This window comes from Melopsittacus undulatus, chromosome 2 (assembly GCF_012275295.1).
Source record: "Melopsittacus undulatus isolate bMelUnd1 chromosome 2, bMelUnd1.mat.Z, whole genome shotgun sequence".
Classification (NCBI taxonomy): Eukaryota; Metazoa; Chordata; class Aves; order Psittaciformes; family Psittaculidae; genus Melopsittacus; species Melopsittacus undulatus.
The window spans coordinates 69507397-69527157 of NC_047528.1; the positions used below are offsets into that span (position 1 = coordinate 69507397).

The window sequence follows — 19761 nt, forward strand, 5'->3', positions numbered from 1 at the left end:
TAACTGTTCTATGATTCTATGGTGTCAGCCTAACTGCCCCTGAGGGCAACTGGTCCAACACCCATCTCTGGTGCAGGTGGCTTTGTGGTGCAAACTGCAGGAGGCTTCAGCTATATGGATCAGAGGGCACCCAGGAAAGAAAGCCCTAGGAAGCCCTAGTTATCCAGGGCTGCATTCCCAAGGAGAGGAAAGGAAGGGGAACACATGAAGTGACACAGAATCGTGGAATCACAGAATGGTTTGGGTTGAAAGAGGCCCTAAAGATCATCTAGTTTCAACTCCCCAGTTTTCTCCTTCCTTCCTCTGAAAAGCAAAGACAATTTAATATCAGGGAATACAACATACAAAACCAGCACTAAGTTATCATCTTAAAATTTAATTTTTTTTTGTTAGAATAAAAAAATAAACAGAATTGGACATCGCAGGTTTTTCAAAAAGAACAAACATTTCATTACTGAAAATACTACTTTGCCAGAAACTGGGGAAAGATATTACAGGTTTCCTTTTCGTTAAGCCAAATATTTACAGTAAAACAGACTTAAAACTGTCAAAGTTTCATAGAAATATGTGGATATAGGAAAAACAGGTTTCAAAAGATACATAACATTAAACCTGAATCTCAGCAGTTAAATTACAAAGAGAGATTTATACAGTTAGTAAAATTGAAACATCACTAGAGGAATCAAGAGCTTCTATCAGCAGAAGACTTATTTTACTTTCTTTGGATATGTCTATACTATAGAATACCTTACAAGCCTTTATTGTTTAAAAAAAAAACACTTTTCACTATAATTGCTAAACCTATGTAGAGGTCTGTAACGTATACTGCTACAACTAGACAGCTTTCAGCATTTGTACTAGACTAGACATTTATAGGAAATACTATTATGAAGACATACTGTTACAAATTGCTCTCTAGAGAGCAAAAACCTCCCTCAACTTACTAGAATTCAGTGAAGATACTGCAGTCTTCTGAAACAGGAATTAAAATTGATCTTTAATTAAAGAAGGTGAATATAAATATTTAACAATAAATAACAGAAATGTGAACACACTGCACTAATTGTAAAACAAAACAAAACAAACTTGTTCAACAGAAAAGAAATGATAAAAATACAAAATAATAATGTTTTAAAAAGCAACACATTTGGTATGCTTTGCCTAAAAATATCACAGAAATAGTTCTAACAAAGAAGAACTCTTGAAGTCTTGCTTACATTGACATCGCTGTATCTTTCAGAGGAGCTACTAAAACATCTTAAGCAAACCACTGCTTATGTATAATTAATTCAGTGTCTTAGACAATGGGCAGCTAGCTATTTAACACCTGATCCTAATAAAGGTTACTTGTTCCAATTCTACTGGTGTGTGTTATTCCAGAAGAAAATTAATTTGACTCCTAAGAGAAGGAGAGAATAGTAGAGAAGAGGTTGCTTAGAAAACTCCAGGAAAGTTAGTTCCTCAAGATCTACATATTAGTTAAGAAAACATGCTCAGAAGAGAAGTAGCAACGAGTATCTACAATTATGGATTTTAAGATTAATCCATTCAAATAGCCTGTGTGGCAGTACCGCAAATCTGTTTGACAGCTTTGTATTCTGCTGATGTATGCATAAAAGCATAGCTGAGTCTCCATTACTGAGGAAGAACATATTAAACATTGCTGCTGTGGGATGTATTTGCTTAAAAAAGGTTACGCAGGAAATAAAATATCCCTCTTTTTCTGATAAACTGCAATAATGACAAAGAACCACCAACAACTTGTAAGAGAAATAAGTTATTTCATTAATCAATAAGCTGCATGTTCTATTATGAAACTAAACTTTGAGTGGCATACAAGATATACAAAATACAGCTACTTTTTAAAGAGCCCTTCAAATGTCGATTATCATGCCAAAAAAAGTGATCTATAAAATCATATTTCTCTTTATTAGCTGTTATGAAAATAATAATAAACTTTGGACGTAGAAAGATCTTTGGATAGTCTATAGGAAATGTAGCTAAAGTATGTACAGATGTTACTGGAAGACAGAAAAGAATAAAACAAAATAGAAAGCTATGTGGAGGGAACCTGAAAAGGAAATAATACCTAGCTGATAGCTGTAATAGAATGAATCTCTACAGTAGTAGAAATGGGATGAGCTTTAGAGGAGATGAGCTCTCAGTTGCTACAGACCTTGGTGCCTTACTGTCTAAGCTAGTGCTTTAAGTCATGTACACACACTGCAGTATTGCTGCTACTGGAAGGAACAAGTATCAACAGAGAAGGTATTTACTGCAGGAAAAGACGAGGATGACTAAGACCATGTAACTGGCCTTTGCAGAGGCTGTTTGGGATCTACACATCTGCTGCAGAAACTCCTTTCTGAAATGATCTTTGCTATTGAACAGGCTGGTTGTAGAGGAATGTAATTTGTTTCTCTAGGAAGAAACCCTTAGGCTACAATGTCTTAATGTGTCTTCTGTCTGGCAAAACAGAGAGCATCACAAAACAGGTCACAACAGGGGAGCCAGCAGACGTTACACAGCAGATCCTGCAGCAGCTTTGGCTCATTTTGAACATACACTTAAAACAGGAAATAATACTGCTGCTTTTAAACAAACAAAAAATCCCAAACAAATCTGATGCAGTTTGTATAATCCTTACCCAAGGATCAAATGGGGGTTAACTATGTTTGTAATACAAGTTTTATATTTCACCCTTTAAAAAAAAAAAGAAATTTTCAAATGCATTGACTGACTGACTATACCATATCAGTTTGTTAGTGCCCCTAAAACTTCATTTTGCTGCTAAAATACTATTCTTATATAGAGGAAACTTTTTTGGTGGAACTAACCCCTTCACCTTCCCACAGCTTAAGTATGAAAACACTGGGAGAACATAAGGTTTCATGTATTTGACTTTTACTTAAAAATAAAGTACATATGTGAACCTTTATATCCCCACAGAAAGAAGAAACAAAGCTTGGAATACATGCTTCAGTAGATGCCAGAGCAGAAACCAGCAGTGAAACCCTGTCCTTCAGTTTGATTTCCAATTGATTAAAAAAAAGTAAGAGATGCTTCTGCTAAAGAGCCTTCCTATACATGCTGATAGATGAGGCCACAACTAAAACATCAACACACCCAAATATGCCCCTTACTCATAAGTATTCTTGGTGTCAGAAACATTCCACCTGAAATAAAAAGAATCATCATAGAGTTATTGCCAAATTCTGGTGGATATGAAAAGTAAAAAAGGCAATGTAATCTGGTTATTTTTGTACTCATACCAACTTTTTAACAGTAATCAAATGTGTGTGCACTTCATATAATAGCTTTTCACCACTGCCAATATTGCACACCTCCTTTTTTCCCTAGTGCTGTCTTCACCAATCTGCTTTACCATCCACGGCAGTGGCTGTGGCCGCCTTCTTTCAAAAGGTGTTCTCAGGAGATGAGCAGTAGGGTTTTGACTGCCCCATGAAGACTTTGCTTTTAGAAAATAAAAATCTATTTGTCTTTCCTTTGCTTCTTTGAACATTTGGAGATCTGTGCTGTTTCTGAAAAGACTGGGAGCTCATAAGTAAAAGGGACAAAAATTATTTTGAGGCAGGAAAAGAGCTACAATGATTTTACTTCAGAAGATGAATTGGAAGAAACTGAGAAGAAGGAGCATTTATCTTCATAGGTCACAAACAGCTCCAAAGACAGCTCCAAAGCTACTCACATCACTGAGTTTGTTTAACTTTGAACACTTTAATCTGAGTTTACAACTTCTAGCCTTCATTGTGCTTCTGTACAAGTCCTATTTTTTATCTGACCAAATAGACTGTGCATGTCTTTTAAAGATCCTGTTCTTTAGGAATAAGTCTTAAGGTAACCTTCTCTCCTTCTAAGGCATTTTCAGATCAGCCATGATTCAGATCAGAATGCCCAAGCTGTTTGCAGAAGCTTCCTAGTAGAGGCTATGGGCAGGACACAGACAGAGTGAAAGACCTGGCAGAGGAATCATTTCAGGTTGAGTGGGTCAAAGACAGGTGCTACCAGAAGAAGTGGGTCTGGGATTACTCACACAATCGGATGACCAGCATTGTTACTAAATTATTTTTATTTTTACAGATGAGTTGGCTATACATGTGGAAGGACAAAGCCTGGGTGTTTTTCTGATCAAAATTTCACATGTAGAAGAGCTGGTAACCACAAATTATGAACTCATTTTCACAAGGTGTCAGTGAAACATTCAGATCAGAAGATTAGTAAGACTGAAAAAAAAATATCCTGATATTCATAAATCTGAAAAATTTATTAGCTATAAAGTGGCATATACCAGCAAACTGCACCCCTGCCTCAAGGACTGAACTAAGTGGAAAACCTACTGGCTCCAGTGCAAAGCAGTCATCTCTTATCTGTTCTAACAGGAAGTGGCTTTTATCTCATCTGAAGACGGTAACTTTGACAAAGACTAATTCTGGAAACAAGAAGCTACAGGGCCCTGATCTGGCATGGTAATTTCGGTGAGATAACCAGGCCTTCTCTGTTACTTCTGCAATCCTGAAGAAAACAAAAGACCAAAAAAGTGTTTTGGTATGATGACTTTAACAGAGAAGCATGCAGTACTCTGAGGAGTACCAATTCTTGTTCTGTTTGTCAAAACAGCAACTCCTTAGATGATGACTAACAACCACTATAAACAAACACTCTGTTAAAGGATATCCTTTGAGCAACATCAATAATGTCCTGTGTTTGTGCACCTAAATGTAATGACTGGATCTACGCTACTGGCATACCCAATGCATATGTATAGATTCAATGTTACCTTATAGGGTTGAAGTCCAGAAAAAAAGGAAGCAACTAACAACAACCTAATGTTAACTCCAGTACTCCTTCTGCAAAACTCAAGTATTTTAGTGGAAATGTTTATCCCTACTTTAAAATGCAACACAATTTTAAGATTAAGTGTGTTTAAATCTGTTACTACAGTTAAAGTCTTTATCGCTTGTGTTAAATTTAAAAAATACATGCCTAAGTGCTGTCAAAGAGAATAAAGTATTACCATCAATTTATGAACTGGTGACAGAGATTCACTGACTCCTTCACTTCCCACTTTTCCAGATCCTACAAATGCTAGAGAAGAGGCATAGACACCTCAGAGGAAGGTACAGGCTTATGACCAGTGAATTCAAGTCGGCAGCACACCACCAGTTATGTTCAAAGTCACACTCTGTGTGCCAGTGAACTACTTATCATCCAGTCAATCATCAGTGCATAGTCACTAAGTGAAAATCAGGATCTAGGAGAAGTGTTTTGTCATCTGTGTCCCCAGGCAGAGCACAACACAACTGTGTCAACACCCTGACCCACACCAGCAGCACTTCCAGGCTGATACAACAGCTCCCAGGAGACCAGCTGGCCCTCAACCCAAAGTATTCAATACATGACACAAAATGGCCAATGGAAAAGGACTTCTATGAAAACAGGGTCTTTAGTATTCACCTTCCCACACCAGCAAAATTAGTTAAGAAACTGCACAGAGGTTTCATCTGTACCCATCAGTTGTGCACGCAGTGCAGCATTGCTTGCACATATTAAAGCTATTTTAACGACTTTCTGTCCAATCAAATGAACAAGAAAAAAAAAAAACCCAAAGCTTGCTACGGGCAATATTATTCAGCATCTTGGCATGTTTAGTGTTGGGTAACTTCTCCTAAGGAAAAGCGGGAAAAGAGAGTGCTGGGTGAAGAGAGAGCAGTACGCATCTACTATTAAAAGCTGTGGCCAGCGTTCAAGCGCGGAGGCTCATTTCGTCTAGCGAACATGTCTTTTCGGGGCTCCTTGGTCCGGTGCTTCCCTCCGTCTGCAGGAGCCGCCGGTGCTGAGCAGCACATACTCGTGCTCCTGCTCCAGCCCGCCGGAGCCGGGACGACTCGACGTGTCCCACACGTGAAACCCGGCTCCTGGCTTCAGCCCGCCGCGGAACAAGGCTCCAGCCACAGCCCGCCCCTGAGGAGAGCTGCGGGCTCCCCACTACCCCGAGGACAGGCTCGCACACCGGCAGCGGGCAGGAGCGGCTGGCACCCCGCACGCCGGGAAAAGCCCCGAAGGGAAAGGCGGCCACCGCCCTTCTCCTCCTCCCCTAACAGCGCAGCTGCCTGGGCGGGTACCTCGCGGCGCACCCTTATCGGATACGGTGCCGCTCTCTGGCCAAGCGGGAGCAGCTGTAGCGGTTAGAGAGCGGGCGCCGTCTGTAAGGCAGGCAGTCATGCAGCGTTGGAGGCTTCTTCCTGGGGTGCTGGTGCTGGTGTTGCTCTCCCTCTTGGTTATTGCCCAAGGTGAGGACGGGCGGACGCAGGGTAGCGGACTTGCCACGGATCCCCGCTGCCCCGCTGGTCTTGGGTGGGGACTGCTGGTCTGTCTTCTATAACCGGGGTATGGGTCGGCACAGAGGAGAGGGGCACGGGATGGAGCCTGGCGGGTCCCCAGGCGTTGGCTGCCGTCTCTGTCCGGGACAGGGAAATGGCGCGCTGTCCTTCCATATTTTTTTTTTTTTTTTTTTTTTTTTGTTGCCTGTGTGTTTGGTTTGACTTTTTTCCACTGTTAACTGGAAAAGTATTCCTGAGTTTTCTGTCCGGCTCCGGGACTGGAAACTCTGTCTTGTTTTGAAGCTCTTCGGTAAATACGTGGCACTCTCCCCACTGGGATCATTGGGTGCTGGGGGCCCGTGAAGGAGGCTTGAAGGGGGTATCGGGGCGGCGGGGGGCTCTACTGGAGTTCTGCTTCCATTTTAGGAAAGAAAGCGGAGTTACAGCAATTCGAGTGCATCAGGCAGTTAGTTACCACAAAAGACCTTCAAACCAAAGTAAATATACTATGGCAAAACAGCAGGGTAAAACCCACCAGTATATTTTTCTGATAAGCTGCTCATGGCTTCAGCCTGTGTCAGGGATGAATTTCTCTGAACACTGATAAAAATGGTGTGTATGTAATAAATAGAACGTTCGTATTTGGTATAAGGGAACAGTTTCAGTGGGGGAGAAAAGAAGCAAAGTTCCCAGTACCTGGGGGTCGGTTTTTTTTTTTTTTTTTTTTTTTTTTTTTTTTTTTTTCTGGAGGAAGATTCCTAACTTGAATATGCCATGCAAATTGTTATTTCCTGTTTATATGATTTATTTCTAAGGAACCTTTTTTTCCTGTGTTAATATGAATACTCAGTGCTATGCCTAGGTGTTTTCTTTCCAGTGCTTTGTAAAAGTAACACTTAAATATCTGTCTCTTAACTTTGACTGGAAGCTGTAGATAATGTACGCAGGATAAGCAGCTTGGCATCAAGCCCATTTGATTTCAGTTTTTATGCTGTGGCCTTATTGTAGTCTTAACAAGTTGGTTAGCAAAGCTGAGCTCTTGGACAATTAGTACAATTTTACCGAAACCACCTTTAAATCTGACAGATGATTCAGGCTTCTGACATTTAGATATCACCTTACTGCTTAACTGGGAAATTTGATTCTTTTCCCCTGCAAGCAGTCCTCACAGTCATGGACAGCGAGGTTTTTGTGTGATGCTCTTAAGATGTGGAAGTATCTGGTGTGACTCAAAAGTAGTCTTCCTAAACTTTCTGCCAAGAAGTTTGGAGGTGAAGAGAGTCTGTCTGATTTCTGCTTCACTGGAGAGGAAGTGCCCAGAAACTGCCTTCAGGGCTTTTGTTTTGAATTCTGAGGAAATGATCCTACATTTTTAATAGATTGCTTTGAAAAAGCTGCTTAGTTTATGTGCATACTGTTGACTCCTGATAACACAAGCTGAGTAGATAGGTTATAGTTAGTTTGGACACTTTTTACTTACACAAAATGTATAAGAATTCAGAACTGTTGAGAACGTCAGCCCTGGGAGGGTGGGGCCCTCCAGGGGAATTGCACATTTCTAGTAGAGCAAACTTACATTATAATAAAGGCAAAACCTACATGACATACTTTCGGGAATGTTGATGTCACTGTTGGCAGGCTGTCTGTAGTGTGAATTTGCAGAACTGCTGTGGAAGGTTAAGGGTCTTGCCTTACAAGCAGCTCAGCTGTTGTATGACAGTTTGGAGGTGACTGGTTTCACTGGGACTGCTTGCTTTCATAATCTGAGTGGATGAGTGTATGCCTCTGGACTGAGAATTTATTATCAGATCATCCATTTTAGGCATGTGAAAGCTGCTAGCAGGATTTGAATATATTATTAAGCAAGGGTGAACTTTGTTATTTGAGCCTGCTTAGAAAAAGAGCTTGCAGTTTTAACCTCAGAACTGGTATTAAAGTGTTGTCTCATTTGCCAAGTATGAGCTCTCCAAGTAAGGCAAAGCTGGAATTTAGATATTGTTGGGGCTGAATCCAGAAGAAGGTTGAATGTGAATTTTTATATCATGGGTTTCTACATGCAGTCTGACAGCTTGCCCCTGCTGAGGAGTGGGATCTTTCCATTTTTTCTCCTCCTTTGGTCCAGTGCCCACTGGGGCCTGTACTGAGATGATTCAGCTTGATAAGTCAGCAAGTGACTAATCTGATGCATTGAGTTTGCTCTGCAGTCTTTGAGTTTTGAACCCAGCACAAAGGAGTGGCAGGGTACAGCATGGGACAGTAGAAATGAGGTGGAAGTGGGATGGGGGAAGTGGGGGGCAGGAGGATGCCTGCTTTGGCTGGCTGTGAGGCATGATGCTGGCTCAGCCATTTTGCGTCTGTAAAATTACTGGGGTAGCCCAGTATCTAATTTTAGGCATCTGGTTTTCAAAATACAACAACAGCAAAGTATTAGGCAGCAGATCTTCTGTACAATTAATAGGAAGAGCACAGCAGAAGGAAAGCTAAACAAAAGAATTCATACAGGATGAGCAGCAGAGAACTGCTGCATGCAGACACAAGGCTCAAAAGTCTTCCTTTCTACTGGAGAAAGATAAAGGCATAAAAATCTGTCTTCTGACTGAGGATCTCTGGTTTGGACTGAAGATTATATTATTTAAGTATTCTTTGCAAGGATTGAGTAGAGTTTGTTGATTGAAACACAGTTGTGGTAGTAAGCACCAGGAGGCAAGCAAAATATGTGCTAGAAGCTGAGGTATCTATGTTGTATGATCAGTATCCTAGGTTAAGTTACAGGTAGATATCTCTTCTTTGTATGACTACTATAATTATAGGGCTGTGAGCAAAAGGAAGAAAACACTTGTGCCCCTGACTTATTGCTGAGGCAAGTCAGTGTTGAGAAAAATGACTAGCTGGATGAAAGATGGTGAAAAGAGCATGTGTATAATCAAGTAGATGGAGCTTTTCAGCTGGAGGCTGATCTCTGCTTTGTGGGCTCTGGAGTTGTTTGCTGTTTAAATCTGATTAAAAAACAAACAAAAAACAGCAAAAAAAAAAAAAAAAACCCAAGCCCACACCCAACAAGCCCCCCCCGCCCCCCCAACAAACACAACACAACACAACACAACTTACTTTCAGTTGAGCAGTTTTAGTAGCAGTGCTAGTGTGCATACATGTCAGCATGAACTTGGAAGGTGCAACATGTTTCTGCATCTTTCTGTGTACTCTAATTTAAAATGGCTAAGAGGTTGGTTGTTCTTTTTTTTTAATGTGGTGGTATTTATATAAAATGGCCACTGTACTGCTACATCAAAATGACATCACTGCAGCAATCCCTAATTTTTCCCTGGTTACAGTGTTTTAGCTTGGCAGGAGGTAAACATGACTCAGCCTACTGCTGTCCAGCCAAGACCAGTATTTTCCTGATGTTACTCTGGTGCATGTGGTGGGGTTGCCTGTGCTTGAGAAGGGACTCTGCTTTACCTCTTGCTGTCTTGAACCTCTCACTGCAATGGACTTCTGTTTTGTCAGGTGACAGCTGTGTTAGTGAAATGCAGTAATAGTATTAAACTTGATCAGTTAAGATCATCTTGTCAGGGGCAAGCCTCTTTCTTTTAGCCAAACTGTTTTCCATGCTCTAGCAGGGAGACCTGCTCTTTAAAGCCTAATAAAATTTGAGAGAATATTATGAGCAAAACAGTCTCAACTCAGGAAGTTTAAGTTAGTTTACTGTCAGTTAACCTGAACTTCTGCTAATGCATTTGGGCATTGAGAGAAAGAAAATGATATATCAAAACCCCTAAGGTCCTCCCCCTTCCCTGCTTTTAGCTTAAGCCAAACACCTCTACCCTGCCCATCCTGTTTTTTGCTGCAGGTTATGCTCGGCCCATCCCCTGCTCCTTCAGTGGTATGACAGGCAGAGCAGGAAGTCATACACCTCATGGTTTCTTTCTGCTGCTCCTCCTTACTTCCTACTGATTTTCCTTTGCTACTTGTTGCTTCTGAGTGCCCCTGCCCCAGTGAGGGTTGCTTATGGTCCCTCAAGGCTGCCATTGCTCTGGTGTGAGTGTGGCTCTAGTGTCAGTAGCCCACAGCTGCAGTCCCTCAAGGGTGCCCTTTCCCTGATGTAGATGGCTCATAGCTGCAGTTCCTCAGGCACATACCGTGTTGGCATGGAACCTTTCCTGCCCAGAGCACATTTCCTGCCGTGTCCCTTCTGCAAGTCTTTCAGACTGGTGTTTTCTGTACCTGCTGGCTGAAGCTGTTTCTTATTCTTGCTGTGTTCCTCTGGCCAGTTGGTTTGGTGCACACTGTTCGTGTCAGTGCCAATGTGACATGACAGTAACACCGGGAAGTTCATGGCCTCTTCCCAGGCAGGGCATCCTGCACCCTCTGCTGCTGAAACCCTGCCTAGTTCACGTCCTGTATATTCCTGAGCAGTGTGTGCCTACAAACTGTTTGGACATATACATCTTGTGTCTCCAAAACATATGGCATAGTTTCTAAGATAAAACAAGATTTTTTTTTTTTATCATATGTAGCAGCCCATATTTAATTTCATTATCACTTTTCCAAATCCTGCCTACTAGGCATTTTCTGGTCTTCAAGTGGTAAGGACTCCTTTAGGAATTAAAATTTTTAGGGATTGCTGCAGGAGGATAAACAGTAACCTTTTCTGAATTCTGGTGTTCTCAGAGCTGGCTCATACTTTGCCACCCAACTGAGCTTGTGGTAAATGGTTTTCTGCAGGGCTGCTATGATGGGCTTGTACTTCTGTGTCAACTAGCCCACCTCCACCCCCACCCAGCTTTGTAGAGGTGAGATTCCCTTTCCCTGGGGTGCAGTTTGAAGTAAACCATTGTACTGCTGTGTCTTTCCAGGTGCCTGGGGATTAGAGGGAATATAATAACAACCACTCTGCTGCATAATTTCCCCCTCATTCTTGGACAGCTGTGGTTTTGAAATGACTGCTGCTGTCTGAGTCTAGCCAAAGCTGCATTCCATCATACCAACAATTACGCTTGTTTTTTCCATCTAGGGTGCTGCCTATGTATTCTGTCCAAGTAGAAAAGTTCCTAGCAATGCATTTCTAGCTTTGCCACTGTAAGGACACAACACATGCTGGTGTTGCTGAAGAGAAGGGGACAATCTGCTTGCCACGCTTCTTCAGACACATACTGGCTCATACTTTCCATATATGTTATATTATTCCGCAGATCACACTGTGGCATCTCACACTGCTTGATTGCTTGCGCTATGGCTTCCTGAGATAAGTCTAAGCCATGTTCTCTGCCTCAGTACATAAGCAGTAGTTTTGTGGACCTGTCTGACTAAAAATAGCTCTCCTTTGTGCTCACACCCTAAATCTATTCTGACAAGTTGAGCTAACAGGTCATCCTGGTTATGTCTCTCAGATTGCCTTTGTATTTCAGATACTCATTAGCACTCTGTGTTCAAGTAGATGTTTCTCCAAGTCGCTGTTGTGTTACTTTCTGTTCTTCTGCTGAAAGTCGTTTTCCTCACTGCTGCTGGTTATCATGATTCCAGTCTTTGATTCCAGTTTTTCTACTAATTAATAAATAAACACTGCAGTGGGAGAATTCTCTAGAGAGAAGCTGCTTTAAAATTTTGTGGATGATGCCATGGCAGATGGTAGGGCTGTTTCCACCCCTTGCAATAGCCATTTTGAGACATGGCGCACTATTCCAGGTGAAGAAAACTGGGGTCTTGCTTCTCCATCCAGAGGGATTGGAAAGTGTTTGCAACATCAGCTGTAGCATTTATAATGTTAATCAGCTGTAACAGGCATATTTTTTGGCTTCTGGCTCATGCAAGAGCTGCAACGAGCCTGGAACTACATTTGCTAATGCAGCAGCTGCATTATTCAAATCTCTGATGTCTGTTTTTAACAGCCATTCTCCAGTATGGAGACCATCCTTCTGGATGGGCCAAACAGGACTATTGTAAGGTAAATGCGATTGAGAGCCCCACTCCTCTTATTTTTCCAGCAATCAGTTGCTAATTTCTTTTTAGATCTCATCAATCAGTTCAATACCTTTTCAGCAAATAGTTTGTGTTGCTAATGGAAGAACTGCTGGGTCTATATATGTACAAGCAACATTATTGGGGTCAGTAAGAGTCCTGTAGCTGGTTCCCTCCTGTACAAAGTACACTGCCTGTATCAAAAAGCCCAGTGCTTTTCTGTCTCATATGTCTGTCTACATTACTCAAGAAAGTAAAGCCCTAGGAGGGTAGGGGCAATAGCAGTGGTGGCAACAGGTAGGGGCTACCAATCTTGTAGCCTCAAGCTGAGACTCCCTTTAACTAGAGGAAGATGTGTTTTCCACAGTTACTCTGGGAATAGCTACTTATTTATCACTGCTACACAAGGGCAATAAGGTGCACTGAGCACCAGTATCTGTTAGGGCATGATGTAGATGGGGCCAGCTGGTGCTTTGCCACCTTCCCCAGACAACCCAACAAATCTGTGCCTGCTGCCAGACTTGGGACCAACACTTCAAAAGCTAGTGTTTGGAAGGTTGCTTGCTATCATAAAAACTAGTTTTAAGTTTGTGTTTTTGTATTAAAAAAAAAAAACTACCAGAAGTCTTGCTTTGTTTGTATGCTTGTAAATTCTAGTCTGGGAAAGATTTTGGTGCTTGCTGCAGGAAAGCATATTTTTCACTTCATGGGAATAAAAATTACTGCAGTGATACTCATCACAAACTCCTTTTAAACTGGTTTAGTCTCTGCATTTGATGTGACTGTGGAGCCCAGAAGAATAGGATCCAGATTTTCTACAAAGAATTCCAAAAAGTCATAGGGCACATTCCTGTGACAGTCCAAGAACTTAGTTCTTTGTGGCATCAGGCCCGTTTACAATAGTTTTTCTATATATATAACAGGTTGTTTTTTTTAAAAATGTAGAACAGTTCCTGTAAAATACATGATTAAAATGTCAAACGCAGGAATCATTCTGACATATTTTGGGGAAAAGATCATTTTGGAAGAAAACATTTACATTTTAAATCAGGTCTCATAACACAACATCGTTGGATGCTTAATAATTGCAGTTTGTTTCTTTCATAGAGATTTCAGTCACCTGTGATGAGTACACATACTACAAACATGTAAGAAATGCTGTCTTTAACTGTACTTCTAAAGGGAAAATCTTTTGACTGAGGCAATTGGTAACTAACTGCAGATGTTATTTCTGTTCTACTTACTTTATAGATTGAGCCTGCAAAACTCCAGGTGAATCTCTCATTTCTTCAGAATTTTTCATGAGAAATGATACTGATTACTTGATGTGTGTAGAGTATCCACAAAACACATTTCAATTTGAGCCAAAGAGTTTTAATCTTGGTAAAATCAAACTTGTTTTATTTTTTTAGGATAGCAGTTGTACTTTCATCAGATAAATGTTATAACTCAGGATAAAGTTAATCTTTCCATGAAATCGAAATTCTTTTTAATTAAACACCCATTGATTTCATTGGTAAAAATCCTATTTTATTTATAAAACTGTCTTTATATGCTTTTTGCTTAACTACATAAAATATTGCTTCCATCTTTTCTGTTTGTGAAGAAGTCCAATACTTTGAGGGGAAAACTAAGTGAAAAATTTGTTAAATTCTGATATTTCCAGGACAACAAATTCTGCAAGTCTAGTTATACTTTGCAATATTGGTAGTACAACTTGTTTTGTTACTGCCAGAAAAAGACTACCCTCTAAACCTTTTCTGTCTTCCATTATCTGAAGGGGGCTTATAAGGATGCTGGGGAGGGACTCTTCATTAGGGACTGTAGTGATAGGACAAGGGGCAGTGGGTTAAAACTTAAACAGGGGAAGTTTAGATTGGATATAAGGAGGAAGTTTTTTATTGTAAGGGTGGTGAGGCGCTGGAATGGGTTGCCCAGGGAGGTTGTGAATGCTCTTCATCCCTGGCAGTGTTCAAGGCCAGGCTGGATGAAGCCTTGGGTGGCATGGTTTAGTGTGAGGTGTCCCTGCCCATGGCAGGTGGGTTGGAACTAGACAGCCTTAAGGTCCTTTCCAACCCTAACTATTCTATGATTCTTCTATCTGGAAAACATGGAGTTACAGTGGTCATATTTACATTTTACTGCCACTTGTTTATTTCCTGTGATTTGGAGGAAAATACGAAACCTTTGTGAAGTGATAGTAATAGTAGCATGATGTGGTGAATTAAAAATAAGTGGGGCGAATGTGCTGGGTAGCATACAGTTTTTATTAGAGCTGATGCTATTGTTGGACAAAACAAACCACTCTGGAGTCACAGAAGTTGTTACTAAATTTAGAAACAAGAAGTTTCAGGGTAAGGTTCGAGGGAGGGGTTTGGGGAAGCCTGTGTGGAAAGCTTTTGCATAAGGCTATCTTCTTCTGTATTTCTCTTCATCTCAATCTACTGCTTCTTCCCTCACCTTCAGCTATTCATGCCTGTCTGTATTCCCCCTTTGATGACAGGAATCTCTGCCTGCCTCTATGATTCTTAGTATATCCTGAATGCCAGGCATCTTGCAACTGAATCCCTAATGCAGTAGTTTCTTCACCAACTATTCCCTGCCCTCTCCCTCCCGAAATGTTGCAAATGGTTATACAAACATCATCTCTTCAGATCAGATCTGCCCCTTCTCTTGTCTTGGCCAGGTTTGCAGTCTGATTTTCAACGTCCTCCCCCTTCTCTCAAAACTTCCAAGCTTTTGTTTTTGCTGTTTTGGGCTCTGTAAAGGCCAGCTCTTTGCTAACTACAGGGAGATGTTGACTTTTTTTCCCCAAACACCTCAAGGAAGACCTGTGATTGCACCTGTAGCAAGCTGGTAACTTCTCTGCATCCAGACCTGTTTGACTCTGTCTCCTTCCTCTTTCCCACACACAGCTTTTTCTACTCCCTTCCCTTGTGTGTTGCCATTGCATCTTTGTCCCTGGCCTCTACTGCCAGTCCTGCACCCAAGCACAGCTTCCTTCAGCTTGCAATTCTTATCCGACCTGAGGACAATTTTTCCATCCACTCCATGCTTTCCTGTGGTGGGGTACAAAACAAGTAAATGTATACTGCAGATTAAAGTCTGGTATGTGTAATAGCTGCCTGCAGGTGATTACCCTGGAATATAAAATCCAGCTCATGTTAGAAGGTGATAAAGAATCAGAGTGGAGGTGGTGAAACTATTTCTTAGGGTGGACATGGAGAATTCTTGATAAAAGTTTTCATCTAAATATAGCAGAAGTATTTTCACAAGATGCACTTGAACTAGAAATGCTTATGATTTCACTGTGAACGCATTCCAGATGTTTTGCGGAGTGCATAAACACATTGGAACTATGAGGAAGATTGCTTTGGTACTGAAGGAAGATTTATCTACTTCCTCAAGTAACAGTAATGAAGGATGAGTGGTAAAAAAAAACCAAACCAACCAAACAACAACAAAAACCCCAACCCTTTTTAAAATGAGAAACAAAAAATAAACCCTCATCCGACAAAACCTGTGCCACATTTCTGGCTTGCTGTACGTGGCTGTCACTTAGTTAAATCCCAACTAATTTATTCAGGGTTTTTATCTGTCTGGTTTAGGCAACTAGGACTAGCCACATTGACTTGGGTGCATGCAGCATCTCTGGGTGCATGGCTGTCCTTCAGAAATATTTCTTTTAGGTACTAATTTTGTGTACATGACACAAAGTTAATTGAAGTATCAAAAATAAGTCTTTTCTTGCAGCGCTGCACATTGCCCGGAGAAGCAGGCTGCTGTCACATCACACATCCTGTGGCTGAAGCTAGTCTGCACGTTTCCCAACCAGTACTGGTGTGGTACAATGGAGCATGAGCTGCAAAATGCTGGCTCACTGAATTGTCATTTAATGCAATTCTGTCTCAATTAATCCCTTAATAATAAATATGTGTAGGAAGAAAAGCGTCACTGGTACCACTGAAACGTGTCAGTGTTTGAAATTTGAGCAGAACAATAGGTTTTGTTATAAAATGAGTTGATTACTGCCAAAACTGATTCAATCTGAGAGCAATGGATTAAAATACAAGTTGAATCATTACAAACCACTGTACTGGGTCTGGTTTCCTCTACCCCCGCTTTCCTGCAGGAAACCGTCATTGTAAAACCCAAATTCTTCCTCTTTCTTTCAGCAAAAGCTGTAGTAGCTATTTTTAAATACGCAGATTGAAAAGGCTGAGAAAGTCGTTTTAGCCATAGCTGAACAAGCCATGATGAAGAAGAGTCTAGGAAAGCAAAGTCAATTTTACTGTTCAGTTAATGTTTCTGACTAGATTACGGATTTTGTTTGGATTTGGTATTAGAGTACAAACTGTATTAAACTGGTAAACATTTCTGTTGAGGAAAGTAAAAGAAACAGGCCATGAAGTGAGTTGTCAGCTGACAGCTATCTGCAGACATAAAACAATTCTGCTTACTAAGAGCCATCATTTTGGTGTACTGTTGTAAAAAAAATAAGAGTTCTCTCGACCTAGTGCATGATGCAATTATATATCTCCACTAAATTTTATTTTGAAGAATGAATTTCTAAATGGAAGGCCATGTTTCATTTACTTGTTCATAATAAATTATAATTGAAATTCTTTTTCCTTAATCAAAGTGAGGATCATTTACCACTCCTAACTGCTGAGGTTTTGGAGCTTTTATTTCACTCTGCCATATCACAAATCTTGGTTTTTTAAAGCTTCCTTCTTCCTTGTGCTGAAATTTTACCATCTTTCATCTAGTGCAGACCTCCCTAGCCTTTCTGCTGCTGAGCCTTGCTGCTGCGCTTACCTTTTCTTTCGAGCCCCCTCTGGGACTGCTCTTTCTTCTGTCCCTCCTTGCCCAAACCAAGAGGCTGCCAGAGGTGCAGAGTGTGAACAAATAAGGATACAGACAATCCGAAATGTTGATGTTTGCTGTCGATTTGGTGGGTAGGAAAGCCTCCAGTCTATCATCCTGCACACTTTATTGCTGTGTAAAGTTTTTTTATTGAATTGGGATGACTAGAAAAAACACTCGACTCTTGAAGTCGTGGCTCAAGATCACACAATTGCCCTGAAAACACACCTCTATTTTTTCACACAAGGCTGGGCACAGTGCTGAACTGCACAAATGCATGTACAGGTTTTTAGGGCAAAGGGAGGTGAATGTTGTTTTTGAATAGAAGTATAGATAAACTTCTGGTGATAAAATAGCATTAGGTTGTGTGTTGTCAGTTTTACTTTCAGGAGAACCAATGGTTTTATAAAATTACACAACCATTGAAGAGCTTGCAGCCTGCTTGGATAAAACAGTTTTCTTAAATTTGAGACTAATTCCTTGATTAACCACCATTCTATTCTTTCCAGTGTATGATGCTGCCTGCAGTTTGGGTTGTTATCCCACTGTGGTTTAACGGTCATGAAACTGTTCATGAAGGTGAGAACACTGAGTGTTCAAAGGGGCTTGAATACATGCTCCAGCTCTGATGTCCATCTTGATGCCATAAGTGTGTATATTGCTCTACAGTTCTCAAACTGTAGTTTTACCTGCTTGTTGTTGTGCCCACTGTTCTGGAGTACATGCTTCAGAGCAAGAGGTTTCATGGATGTCAGTCAACTGTGGAAAGGTTGGTGCCAAGAACTGTTGAAGCTGTTAGGAGATCTAAGCGCAGAAATCCTCAAGAAGTAACAAGATTCCTTGACTTTGGAAGAGAGGAGTGCTGATGTACTGACTTTGACCTTCAGAGAGAGTTATGAAAATCTGCAGCTAGCCCGTGCCAACTTGAGACTAGGATGCAAAATAAAGAATTGGAAGGGTAAATATTTATTCATGTGCACAAGGTGGCCTAATTAAATTAGGGAACCCTGAATGTATTTTCACAGAGGGTTCTCATAGCCTTCAACCATTCAAGTACAATGTGATTTGACTAGTCACTGATACCCACGCTACTGTTTACAGTCATAGTCAAATTTTGCAAAACGCCTGTGTTTCTGTAGCATTCTTGCTGCTTGTCTATTGATCCAAATGTTTTTGGAGTTAGTCTTGCTACAGTTACTTATCTATGGTGCCAGCTGATGCTGGGAGTGTTTTAAAGAGGTGTTAAAGGGGCTGGGATGGTGGCATTTAATTTATTTGGTTGTACAGGTCTATCTTTTATCCTTAAAAAAGGAATCTTCTGTCCTTCACAGATAGCTCTAAAATCCCAAGAAATAAAGTTCTTATTTACAGAACCAACCTGTCCTTTTGTTTCTTTTACTTAAGCATAAACAGCACCAAAGTCTCCAGTCACTACCTTATTGCATTGCAGTGTATAATGTGAACTATTGACAAAGTTAATACACTTTCATACTGTAAAGACTGATTGGTAAAGTAGGGAAGAGACCTTTCATAACAAGAGTAAATGTGAGCCTTGATGTAATAGTGCACCTGGTTATTGAAATTTAGACTATGTGAGTAGCAGCTGCAAGGCTTGTCAGCCTTGTGGAATCTTAAAATCTTGTATGTTGAGCAGCTTAAATTTTGAAGCTGTAGATTGTGAGAAACGTGTACTTAAAGGATTTGGGTTTCTTAGGCTTATAAAAAGAACCCCAAACTACTGCCATTTCTTGCCCCAAGACAGTTTCAAAAGTGGCTGAATACAAAGCAGATGCATAGTGCCTGCTTGATCTGGGTGAGATCTGAGAACAGGGTTTCTTAAGGATGCCTCGGAGCTCCCAGCACAGGTTTCTTGAGAGGCAGTGATGGAGAGCAGAAGTGTCTTGGCCCATTGTGGCTGCTCCAGGAGGCTCCCTGGCAGACTGGTGATCGCACCAGCACCTGAGACCTGGGAAGAGGGGCGGGGGTCCTCCTTGCCTGTCCCAGGGGCAGAAGGACAGGGCTGCCTTCCGCAGGTGCTCTGTTGATGCAAGATAGGGCAGTGGCAACAGTGACCCCAGGGGTGATGTTGACATGAAATAACTTAATCTTTAATGCACAGTGGTGTCTTTGTGGTTTAGGGCTGCTATGAGGAAGAGTACCAACAACTCAAGACCAGTTATCTAGAGTGTAAATTTCAGCACTTGCAAATATAAGAACCAATATGCAGGCTTTAAATAGTATAAAGCTAGGTAATATTTAGTCAGACACCTGCAGCCTTCATCAAGGGTATGCTGCATATAAATGCAGACAAGACTGCTTCTGTCTGCCAATTGTATTTTGCCTTACTCACTGAATTTAAGCAAAGGAAACTTAGTATTTTCTTTCCAGAAAATACTTTATTGAAGCATTCACTAATTTTAGTAATGCATTTATGCTTGGTAAGGCCAAGTACTTAAGTGAAATAGCAGTAGGTATAGTATATGATATTTGCAGTCTCAAAGCATGGTCAGGCCCTTCTGTAGTTACAGGAAGAAGAAATGAGTGAAAATAAAATGAATATGTCCAGTGTCTTTTCATTTGTTGCCATCTGGATTCA

At 40.9% G+C, this 19761-nt stretch overlaps 1 protein-coding gene across 3 annotated transcripts in view; it reads left to right on the forward strand.

Moving 5' to 3' along the window:
- Nucleotides 1–5847: 5847 nt before the first annotated feature.
- CD99 (CD99 molecule (Xg blood group)) overlaps nt 5848–19761 on the forward strand; it is a 30268-nt gene continuing 16354 nt past the window's right edge. The window contains exon 1 of one of the 3 annotated variants that reach the window (XM_031051101.2): nt 5848–6311. In XM_031051101.2, the coding sequence (XP_030906961.1) occupies nt 6242–6311 (70 nt within the window). In that variant the 5' untranslated portion in view covers nt 5848–6241. The remainder of the gene's footprint in view (nt 6312–19761) is intronic. The other 2 variants (XM_031051102.2, XM_031051103.2) reach the window with 2 other exon arrangements.